This window comes from Trichosurus vulpecula, chromosome 8 (genome assembly GCF_011100635.1).
Source record: "Trichosurus vulpecula isolate mTriVul1 chromosome 8, mTriVul1.pri, whole genome shotgun sequence".
Taxonomy (NCBI): domain Eukaryota; kingdom Metazoa; phylum Chordata; class Mammalia; order Diprotodontia; family Phalangeridae; genus Trichosurus; species Trichosurus vulpecula.
In genome coordinates this window covers 89994906-90006922 of record NC_050580.1, presented here as the reverse complement: position 1 = coordinate 90006922, position 12017 = coordinate 89994906, and the positions used below count along the sequence as shown (strand labels likewise).

At 41.3% G+C, this 12017-nt stretch overlaps 1 protein-coding gene across 8 annotated transcripts in view; it reads left to right on the top strand.

Annotated features, from left to right (window-relative positions):
* Positions 1-12017, top strand: part of TACC2 (transforming acidic coiled-coil containing protein 2) — a 311227-nt gene that overhangs the window by 52155 nt on the left and 247055 nt on the right. For all 8 annotated transcript variants that reach the window (XM_036734240.1, XM_036734243.1, XM_036734241.1 and 5 more), the window contains one exon: positions 9922-10103. In XM_036734240.1, coding sequence (XP_036590135.1) covers positions 9922-10103 — 182 coding nt within the window. The remainder of the gene's footprint in view (positions 1-9921; positions 10104-12017) is intronic.

Sequence of the window (12017 nt, the reverse complement as noted above, 5' to 3'; positions counted from 1 at the left end):
CAAGTCCTCTGACTCCAAAGTCTCTTAGAGGGAATGTAAATGTACTTTTTTTATAATTAAATTAGTAATTTGCCTAATTTGGTTGATTTTCATTGACTTTACAAAAAGCATCAGCTGATTCCTGGGTGACAGGGAGCCACTGCTACTGGCAAAGCATAGCTCAAGCTACAGATATTCAAGGGAGGTAGCACAGTATAAATGGATCTTGTGAGCCTCATACCTGGATTCTGAGATCTATAGCTAGAAGGGACCCTTGCCGTTATCCAGTCTGACCCCTCTACTTTGCAGATGAGGAAACTGAGATCCGGAGAAGTGTCATATGGTTAACTAGTGATAGAATATGGACTAGACTGCATATTCTGTCACTAGTTAACCATATGACAGGGGTGAATCCAAACTTCACAGAATAAATCCCCATAATAAAAGGATTTGTTCTGTAAAACTTAGACTCAGTCAAAAGGCCGCACCTAGGGACCTAGACGACCACAAGTGGCCTTCAGACCACAGGTTCCCCAACCCTGCTAGAGCCAGATCTTCTGACAACCAGTCAAGTGTCCTTTCAATTCAGCAAACATTTATTGAATACCTAATATGCGCAAGTCTCTTCAAAGGCACTGAAGGCAAAACAGAACAGCTTATAATTTCTACCCTCCTAGAGTGTTGAGTCTGAGAGATGGAGCTTGAGATAGGGAGTGACAGATGCATCCTTGTACAATTTTGTATTGTTTATTTGCAAATTTAAGGTACAAAGTGTCATGGAGAGGTCACAGTAGTCAGGAGTCACTTCTAGTTGGGGGAATGTAATGTTAATGGAGGGGTGTAAGATCTTCTCCATCCATTAATAGGCCTCATGTGGAGTCCATTAAGGGAAGCTTGCTTGCTTGTAGGGAGGTTTGCACACGTTTTGTTAGTAAGCTAATTAGGCAATGAGTCGGGTTGTGATGCTTTCTGGCTCTGAGGCTATTAGCTGAAAGAGTATATATTGTGAGAGGTGAGCTCTTGCTTTGGGGGCTTGCTCATGAGAAAGATGCTGTGATTTTCTGGTTGAGACTGTGAGGGACTGTATGTTCAGAGCTCTTCAGCTCCTCAACTCCTCAGAGGTAAAGGCTCTCTCCATTTGGTGGTGGATGTAAAGCTTTGATTTAAGCAGTAGAGCCCTGTCTGTTGGTCTCTATTTCTCTTTTCTGTATTTCCTGTGTTTGTATTTTATGTGATTAAAAAAGAAAGATTGTTGACCCCTGAAACAGTTGTCTTTCCTTAGTAAAGCAGATAAAAGAACCTGAACTAGCAGCCATCCTGAGTATGCCAGTGTGGTTACCATTACAGGGAATCTGGAAAAGCTTCGCATTAAACCACGCTCTCTCCCTCTCTGTGCTTGTTTTCTTCCTCATCCTCTATTCCCTTTCCCTCCGTCTCCTCCTCTTCCTTCCTCTTCTTCATCATTTATTATCGTCATCATAATTTTTAGGACTAGAGGGTAAAATTGTAGTCAGTGATATTTATCCCTCAGGGTGTTTAATGTTGCTTATGTAAGGATCCCTGGGGTAAATTTTAGCTCCAGTGAAGTTCTAGGAGAAAATGTATGTTTTCTTTCATCAGAAAAAGAAAATTATGTCTCCCATTGTGTTTCTTTTTTTGTCTTACCTAGAAGAAAACTTGGGGTCCAAGTCGGTGCCAGGAAGTAGTTCAAAGGTTCCTGGTAGTACCTACTCCTACTTCCTTAGATGAACTTTAGTTTTTATTTTTCCAGAATGTATCTTGTCCAAATGTAAACAAACCATCATATTTTAACCTGTCAGCTGCCTGAAACCTTCTTGGAAGTAGGTGGGGTTGTAAGTGGTAAGTAAAATAATATATGGAAATTGAGAGAAGGGGTGACTCTATGAGGTCTTTTTTTTCCTGTTGGCAAAGACAATATAGCAATGTGATCTGGTTAATATTGGCTTTCTCCCTCTGTGCTGTGCTGAATTATATTCGTTGTAAGTTGAAGGAATATGAGAATTGGCTTTTTCTATTTTCTTGAACTTCTGACATTCTGACTTCATTCATATTGCTTTTTGCCAATTAATATATTTCTGCCAGGAGGAGATTTCCAAGTTGGCCCAGTTTCTAGGAATGTAAACAAGTACCCATGGCCTGCCATATACCTGAATCTGTGAATATTCTTGTTATTTAGCATTGGCTGGGGGGAGAAAAGCCCCAGATGTTTTTTTTTTCCCTTCTCCCTTGGGGCAGTGTTTGAATCATACCACATTTCAAGTACCCTACACTTTCTTACATTACTGTATTTTCAAATGTTCTGTCTCCTCTGACTTAAATGGCTTCTGAATCTTTAAGACCCAACTCAAATGTCACCTATTCCATAAAATCTTTTCCAGTCTTTCAATAAAATGTCTGTACAGATTGGATTGGGTTAGACATCTCCTTCTTACAAATCCCTATAACACTTCGATCCAATGTCTTTTATGGCACTTACTATATCTTGCCATAAATTGTAGGTATTTGTTTATATGACTCATCCATCTACCAGACTGTAAGCCCCTTGAGGACTGCAATCATATCTTATTCATCTTTATGTTCCCCACAATGCCTAGGCAAGTACCTGGTATGTAGTAGGACCTTAAAAGAGATATGATTTTTGAATGAATGGAAACTAGGAATGAATTTAGATCTGTAAATATTTCCATATGGCAACATGGTGAAAACCAACTTCATAAATCAAATATGAACAGTGCTGAGTTACTGACTTAGTTGTTATGTGAAAGTATGTGTGAAAATAAAAACCAAGTGGGGGAAAAATCCATCTTGCAGAATCTTCTTCAATGGTTTTAAAAACTAAATGGAAAGTTACAATCATACTTGAATATATCCATCATCTTGCTGGCATGGGTACTCATCCTGCCTTCCCTCCCTTCCCCTATTCAGAATACTAGCCTTCTACGATGTCTCATTAGGTCTAATTATGGTTCACATATTTACTTTCTATTGTATCCTCTGTAACCCATGTTTTATCTTCAACAAACTTCCCTTCACTTAAGACCCGTTCCTTTCATGTTTTCATCTTCTTGTCCCCTGAGATTTGGCTTGCCTCCAGAAGATGCTCTATGTCTAGCCATCTTTTCTTGTAATGGTCGCACCTTTTCTCATGTCCCTGACACACTGGACATATTCTTTGCTCATCATTGCTACTGCCACACTCTCCCTTTGTCACCACCACTAAGCAATGTCATCTCCTTTTAGGCTCATTTCAATTTCTCAAGGCAGTTGTCTATTGAGTTATTAAAGGCCATTCTCTCTCCTTTCTCAAGGAATTCAGTACCTGACCCACAGGCTTCCTCTTCACTCTACCCTCTGGTTTTATACTAGTGTACTTTAATATACAAGCTGATATTTCCCCAGATATCCAGTTCATCTCTTTAACTCCCATAACCTACATCTTACTCCTCCCTGAGCCACATACAAGCATATTCTTGATCTCCCCATCATACAATTTCTGTAATCGAAATTTCCAAAATTCTTGTATCCTATCACAAAATCCTAACTTTGCACCACTCTTCCTAAATCTAATCTTCTAATTTTTTTTTGTATTTTGAACTTTACAAATATAACATGAACACTTTTATATATAAATAGCAGTAAATTATTATATACAAAACTGAAAACAACATATATAAGTTATCTAAATCCAGTCTTCATGTGCCCTTACCTACCCCATGCTTAAAAAGCTCTTATTTGACCTACCATTCCCTCAAGCTGTCACCTCCTATATCTTTCCTCCCATTCATAGCCAAACTCCTAGAAAAAGCAGTCTGTATTTATTGCCTCCACCTCGTCTCTTTTCATTCTTCAACCCCTTGCAGTCTAGTTTCCAAACTCATCAACTCACCTGGCATTGCTCTCTCCAGAGTTACCAGTGATTTCTATATTGTTAGATTCAGTTGTCTTTATAGCATTCTCTTCTTAGATATTTTCTCTTCTCTGACTATTCTCTCTTGGTTCTTCTCCTACCTGACAGGTTGTTCCTTCTCACTCATTTGTAAACTCATCTATATCTTGCTCCTAGTTGTGGGTTTAACCCCCCCCCCCCAGGAATGGGGAACCTGTGACCTTGAAGCCACATGTTGCCTCTAGGTTCTCAAGTATGACCTTTTGATTGAATCCAAACAAATCCTGAAGTTTGGATTCAAAGGTCCACACTTGAGGACCTAGAGGGCTACATGTGGCCTCAAGGCTGCAGGTTCCCCACTCCTGCCCAAGGCTCTGACCTGAGCCTTCTCTTATACCTCACTTTCTTGGTAATCTCATCAGCTCCCAAAGGATTTTATTATTATCTCTATGTCTATCACTCACATCTATCTAGCCCTAGTCTCTGTCTCTGAAGTCCAGTCTGGTAATACCAAATGCCCTTTGGAGACTTCCAATTGGATTCCAAACTCATCCTTCTTCCTAATTTCCCAGCTGTCAAGAACACCACCATCCTTCTAGTCACTCCATTTCACAACCTTGAAGTCAACCTTAACTTTTTGATGTCCAGACTCTGTTCCCATCCAATCAGTCTTATGGCTACTATTTCCACAACACTTCTCCCATTTCCCTCCTCTCCACCCACATGGCTAGCATCCTAGCTCAGACCCTCATCACTTTTTATTCTTTTCAATATTCTTTTACAAATAAGTATGTGCTTTAAATAGGTGTTGCTTTTGGCTACTGTGCCTTTGCCTTTGGAATGGTGATTGTGCTTGTTGGCTAAGGTAGTTTCTGGCAACATGATATAATGGGAAAAGCAATGGATTTGGCATCAGGAGAGATCTGGATTCCAATATCGCGATTGCCCATAGAGGGTTGTTGTGAGGATCAAAAGGTCTTTGTAAACCTTAAAGCACTTTACCAATGTTAGCTAAATATTACATCAAAAACAGCATATCGACGGTGTTGTCTTTGGAGGTGCCTCCTTCCCCAGTGTGGTCCTTTCATCCTATAGCAACAGGAAGCATCACATGGCTTAGCTGTGTAAATGATCCACTTGGTCTCTGGCTGGGGATCTAGAGTGGAGAGTGATCCTATTGGGAAGTCAATCAACAAGTATTCGTTAGGTGCCCACTATGTACTAGGCACTGATGAATTCCGGAAGTACAACTGATCAATCAACAGAAATTTATCAAATGCCTAATAGGTGACAGGCATGAGCTGTATACAAATACAAAGAACGGGGCAATCCATGGCTGTGGATCATGAGAATTATCTGCTGAGGGAATTGCCTTCTCAGTTGTTGTTCAGTCGCATCCAACTCTTTGTGACCCTATTTGGGGTTTTCTCGGCAAAGATACTGGAATGGTTTGCCATTTCCTTTTTCAGCTTATTTTACAGGTGAGGAAACTGAGGCAAATAGGATTAAGGGACTTACCCAGGGTCACACAGCTAGTAAATGTCTGAGGCTGGATTTGAACTCAAGAAGACTCCAGGCCCAGTGTTCTGTGCACTGCTCCACCTAGCTACCCATCTCATCACTTAGCCTCTATTAACTCTACATATCTTCCCACATTTCTCCCTTCCTAGTCCCATGCAAATGATAGTTTTTTTGGTTTTGACCCAAGAAAGTATAAGACACTATATTTTCAGTTGAGAGGCAATATTGTATGATGGAAAAAAGCTGAAGTTCTGGGACTTTTTGGACATAGTATTTGGACACTGGACCAATTAAGTCCTATTGTCTAAACCTATTATGTCCCAAGGCAGCCATTTTACTTCTGGATAACTTTGATTGTTGGGAAGTTTTTCCTTTCCAATTGAACTGAAATCTTCCTCTTTCATTTTCCATTTATTGATCCTGGTTCTGCCCTCGGGGACCAAGAAAAATTTAATCTAATGCCTGAAACACATGATAGCTCTTTATATGCTTGAAGGCGATTTTGGCATCCTTGCAAATCTTTTTCTCCAAGCTGCACATTCCAGTTCCTTCAACTGATCCTTATATGGCATGGTTTCTAGTCCTTTCACCAACCTGGTCACCGCTGGACATGTTCAGAATCATCACTGACCTTTAAAAAAAAATATGGTGCCTAGAACTGAATACACTATCCAGATACAGTCTGGCTGAGGTAGAGTTCAGTGGGACTATAACTTTTTTTGTTTTGGATACTTCCTACTTCACAGACTTTAACAGGTCTGTGATTTCAGAGATCATAATGTTGGAACTCCCTTCACTAATGCAGGTTCCAGCCTTTCCATGCCTTAGCAAACACTTTCATGAGCCTTTGAGGACAAATAAGTTCAATGTCTGACATCTGTCCTCAGATGATGACACATGGCCAGGCCCATCCATACCCATAACCTTTCTGCTTCTTGCCTGTACTTCAATAGCATGGCGCCAGAGTCACCTTCATGCTATTATGAATAGGAGCCTAACTTCCCATTAGCTTTTGGGGATGCCACATCAGCCTATTAATTTGGGTTGAACTTGTAGCCCACTAATGTCCTCCTGTCTTTTCCTCATGAACATTCATTCTCTGGTTCTAAGATCTGCAAGAGCTAAGGAAATTATGGTCTCATCACCTAGCTTCCATCAATTCTATGTATCTTCCCATATTTCTCCCTTCCTGGTCCCATGCAAATGATCTTTTTTAACTCAAGCAAGTGTAAGACCCTATATCTGAAGTTGAGAGGCAATATAATGTGACAGAAGAAAGCAAAAGACTGTAATTCAGAAAACCTTGGGTTTGACAGTGTGACCTTGGGAAGTCACTTGATCTCTCTCGACTCTGTTTCTTTATTTGTAAAAATGTGGGGATGGGGAGACACAGCTAGGTGGCATTGTGGATAGAGTGCTGGGCCTAGAGTCAAGAAGACTTCTCTCCTTGAGTTCAAATCCAGCCTCAGACACTTACTAGCTGGGTGATCCTGTCCAGGTCATTTTACTCTGCCTCAGTTCCTTATCAGTAAAATGGGCTGGAGGAGGAAATGGCAGACCACTCTAGTATCTCTGCCAAGAAAACCCTAAATGGGGTCACAAGGAGTAGGACACAACTGAAACAACTCAACTACAACCCAAAATGAAGAGAATGGACTAGATGATTTCCAAGGCCTATTCTTCAGTTAGCCATCTATATGCCTATAGAGCCATATTTTTTGTTTCTTCATCTGGCTAATATTTGAAGCAGGTGGTTCTCCTCACTCCCAGTGTAAATAACTTTGTTGTTTGTTTTGTATTAGACTGTTAAATATGTTAATTTTAAAATCAGTTTCCTTTTGCAGACATTTTTAATCTGGGATACATGACACTGATTTTTTAAAAAATATTAATAACTATATTCAAATATTTGTTTCTTTGGTAATCCTAGCCGATGTATTTTGTTTTTATGAATTTAAAATCATTATTCTAAATAGGCTTTGCCAGACTTCCAAAGGGGTTCATGACACAAGAGGTTAAGAATTCCTGATCCTGGGGCCTGTGTGGAGGGGACAACCGGGTCAGCACTGGGAAAAATGATTGGTTTTCATGTTCTAATGTTCCTGCGGATCCCCCAAATTGACTTGATAAATGAAAATATGAATATTTCTTTTATAACTGAAGCACATTGATAAACTGGAGAGCATGTGGAACAAGACTACCATGACACCATTTGAAGGAACTGGGAATGTCCAGCTAGGAGAAGACTTGGGGCTTTAAGTGAAGGACTGGCCCCTGGAAGATAGATTAGATTTATTCTGCTTGTCTCTAGAGAACTGGGAACAATGGATGGAAGTAGCAGAGGCAAATGAAGGGCTGATACAAGGAAAAACTTCACAATGAATTAGATCTTTGCAAATGAGGAATGGGGAACCTTGGGAGATAATGGTTTTCCCCCTCACTGGAGGTCTTTGAGCAAAAGCTGGGTGACTACTTGTCAGGTATGTTGAGAGGATTATTTTTCAACTATGGACTGGATTAGATGGCCTCCGAGGTCCTTTCCAATTCTGAGATTCTATAATTCTATCAAATAAGGCTTTGATTTAAGTTTCCAAAAGTTAAAAAAAAAAAAGAGGGGGTCAATTCTCTACTTCATCCCACTGTCTCTCAGTTCCATTACTGTTGTCTAAATGTTGTTTTTTATGGTCATCTTCTTCCATCACAGGCTTTCTTCTTTATTCTCTCTGCCTGCTTTTATCTCCCATGAGCTCAACTATCTTTACGTAAAGACTCAAAGATGTGGGTATGTAGGTATAGGTCAGAATTCCCTATTCCTGCAAAACGTTTCTAACTGGCTGTCCTGAAGTTATCTCAAACTCAGCATGTCTTAAATGCTGCTTGTTTTTGTTTCCTCCTAAATCCACCCATTCTCCAAATTTCCCCATTTTTATTGAGGGTTTTCCAGTCACTTAACTTTATAACCTCAGCCATCATTGACTCTGTCCTGTTTGCCTCAGACTACCACTTATCTCATCAGTTGGGATACCTAGGAAGGTAGTGAGCTCCCCTTTGGAGGCTGTTAAGCAGAGACTGGACAGCTATTTGCTGGGAAATTGAAATTGTAGTAGAAATTCCTTTAGGGCAGAAGTTCTTAACTTTTCATGCACGTGTGTGTGTGTGTGTGTGTGTGTGTGTGTGTGTGTGTGTGTGTGATGGACCCCTTTGACAAACTAGTGAAGCCCATGGACCCGTCCTGCAAATATTGTTTTAAAATAATTGAAGGAAATGCTAAATTTCAGTTAGAGATTAGTGAAAATAAAGATGTCTTTTTCCTATCCATGTTCAAAGACCCCCTGAAATCTATTCAAGAACCCCCAAAGAGGAGTTAAGAGTCCCTGCTTCAGGTTGTGGGTTAGACTAGTTGGATGCTTCCCTTCAAAATCTCAAATTCTGTGATGTTGTCCTTTTTTAGGCTTTGCATGTGAAATCAGGGTTACTCAGGACAGTTTGGAGGAATGTTTAAACTGTCTCCAGAAAGAGTGAACTGTCCTATTGTTAGCATTTGGATGGGCCAGATTGAGGATGGCAAGGATCAAAGATTAGACAGATTTGCTTGGGGAAGAAATCCCACTCCCAACACCCCCCATTGCATAGAATCTAGACTAATCAGGGAGAAATCCGGTAATTGGAAATACGGTCCAAAGCAGTGTCAAAATCAGAAAAACCTCTTTGTCTACTGAAGCAGATTGGAAAGATCTCATTGGGCAACAGTTAACAAGAACCAGGAAAGTCTGCTACAACTGGGAGGGATAGACAGGGAGCAGAGGTTGGCAGGGTCTGCAGGGGTGGGGAACCTCTGGCATCAAGGCCACAGATTTCCTGCCCCTGGTCTACAGCCTGGGAAATCAGAGAGCACTGATGAACAAGGTTGGAGAGCACTCATCCTAGAAAAATCAGTCAACCAATCAGCATTTATTAAGCTCCTACTATGTGCCAGGTATTATAGAAATTAATTTTGTTTGGCTCTTTTTTTTATACTCTCTGTTATATATTAGGGCAGGTAGGTGGTGCAGTGGATAAAGCTTGAGCCCTGGAGGCAAGAGGATCTGAGTTCAAATGTAGCCTCAGACACTTATTAGCTGTATGATCCTGGGCAAGTCACTTCACCCTGTTTGCCTCGGTTTCCTCATCCGTAAAATGATCGGGAGAAGGAAATGGCAAACCACTCCAGTGTCTTTGGCAAGAAAACCCCAAATGGGGTCAGAGAGCTAGGCACGACTGAAGCAATTCAACAACACACATGGGGAGCCCAGGACCAACAGATGCAGATCATAGCTGAGAGCTCAAAGACCCTTAGGGGATTCCTGGCTGCTAATGGGGGGGGGGGCAAGAAGAGAGAAACTAGGATTACTTCCTGCTTTGAAGACTTTGTTCCATAACAGAAGTGAGACCACTGGTCTGCCCATGTCCTCTCCTCTCTTTACGCATTATTTAATTCCCTTTTGTTGCTTTTCCCATCCTTCTTTCTGTTTCAGGGGGTGTCACCGACTCCTACACCAGAAGCAGCACAACCTGCTGGAAGTAGTTATGATATAAAGCAGAAACAGGGAAAGAAAACTGGAAACACTGGTAGCAGCAGTAACTCCCCTGGCGTCTGGCCAACTACGGCTGTGCCCCATGCTGAAACTACACCGGCGTTACTGAGCAGTGCCACCAGGTAGGAATAAGCTTTTATGAAAACTGTAGTCACAGAATGATCTGGCATGTGACAGCTCAGATGCTTGTTGCTTAGACAATCCAAACTAACATCAGACAACCCATAGAAAAGAAATGAAAACCTCACTGCTTGTCATCTCTCTCTTTAGAATCGACTTGTGCCAGAGTATTAGAAAATTCAAATCAGATAAACATTTGATAAATGCATACACTGTGCTAGGCCCTAGGGATACAAAGACAAAGGGAAGAACAATTCAGGCCCTCGAGGAGAATATAGTCTACTAGGCGAAATGTCTTCTTCCAGCTGTCTAGTAAATGTGCTTGCTCACTATAGGCTCTTATTTCCTCCAAGTCCACTCTCAGATAGACCCCTAAGGGCAGATCTTGAAATGTAAGATTGAGAAAATGAAAACACCCTTCTGAAGTGTCCACTTCCTGTCTCTCTTGATGGCAGGGCTGATTATTGCAGTAGACAATTTGCCATTTGAGTGGTAAACTCAGGCAAAGAACAAATGTCCCAGATGGGATCGATGGACATGGCCCAGAGATTGACTAAAATCCAGCTTGTTTGATTTGTGTAGTTGATTCTTGGCTAGGTTCAACACATCAAGAACATCCCTGATGACTCTTTTCCCAAGAGACCAATCACATGTGGATTTCTTATTGTTTCCTTTGGTATATGACACTATCGAATACAGGAGATTTTCTGTCCTTAGGTCTAAAAGCACACTGTGCCATAGCCATTCCCAAAAGATCCTAGCCACAGTAACTCTGCAAAGAGGCTCCAATTTGGGGTTTTGGCTGCTTAAAATAAATACAATTGACTACAGGTGTTTGGAAATCTCAGCCTCCCCTCCCCCTCCCTCTCGTTTTCTGCAAGTGGCCAACATAACTCATTATGTGATTTAGCCGTGTGGTTTCAGGAGGGAGGGACTGGCTACTCTTGGTATGAGTGGAAGATTTTTGCAGGGAAATGGAAGCAATTGAGATTCTGAGTAATGTTGTCCCGGAGAGGAAACCAGCCCTCACAGAACAGCGTCACTTTTCACCCTTCTCTTCTACTTGGGGTTTCCTTTCCCCTTTTCCCTTTTTTAAAGCTTGCTCCACTTTAGAGTGCATTTTAGCACTAGTAACTACATGGTGGTTTTCATTCCTGTTCTCAACCAGACAACTTAATTAGCTCAGTATGACCATGAAATTAATTAATGACTATTTTTTTTTCCTGAAATCTACGCATAACAGAAATCACCTTTGGCAGAGACCCAAATCTTCATTCTTCTTCTCATTGTGGTTGAAAGAGTCCTTCTGTGGTTTATGGATCTGGGTTTTGGTTCTGCCTCACATCTGAAGGCCAGTAAGGGCTAAAGTCCTTTACTTCCCATGACCCCAGCCTCCATCACTTCTTTTTTCTCTGAAAGTTTGCCTCTTATTAAAATGGAAATGCAATAGGAGGACTTTCCTATTAATGATAGTAAATCCTTATCATCAACAAGAGAGGCAAGCTATTGAATGCCTACTGTGTGCCAGGCACTAAGACCACAAGAACACAAGGGCAGACGCCTAGTGTTAAACGCTTGAGAAACTAACAATCTGGTTGGGAAGATGTGGAAAAGGTAGCAAAGAGACCTCGTGTCATCAGACAATGACATCCAGTGACCAGAACAGGATGTTGACCTTGTCTGCTGGTGTATTTGGCAGAATGAACATAGACCGCAGATGGATAATGAGGTGGACTCAGAATGAGGCAGGAGGGGGAGGATGGGGCTGAACTGCATGGGGGATCTGCAAAGTTCTTCTAGTGCCCCTCTCAAACTTCTCCCTGAAGTGAAGACTCATCTTTCTGTGTTGGTTTTTCTTATTTTTTTGGAGGAGGGAAGGCAAGGCAATTGGGGTTAAGTGACTTGCTTGAAGTCAC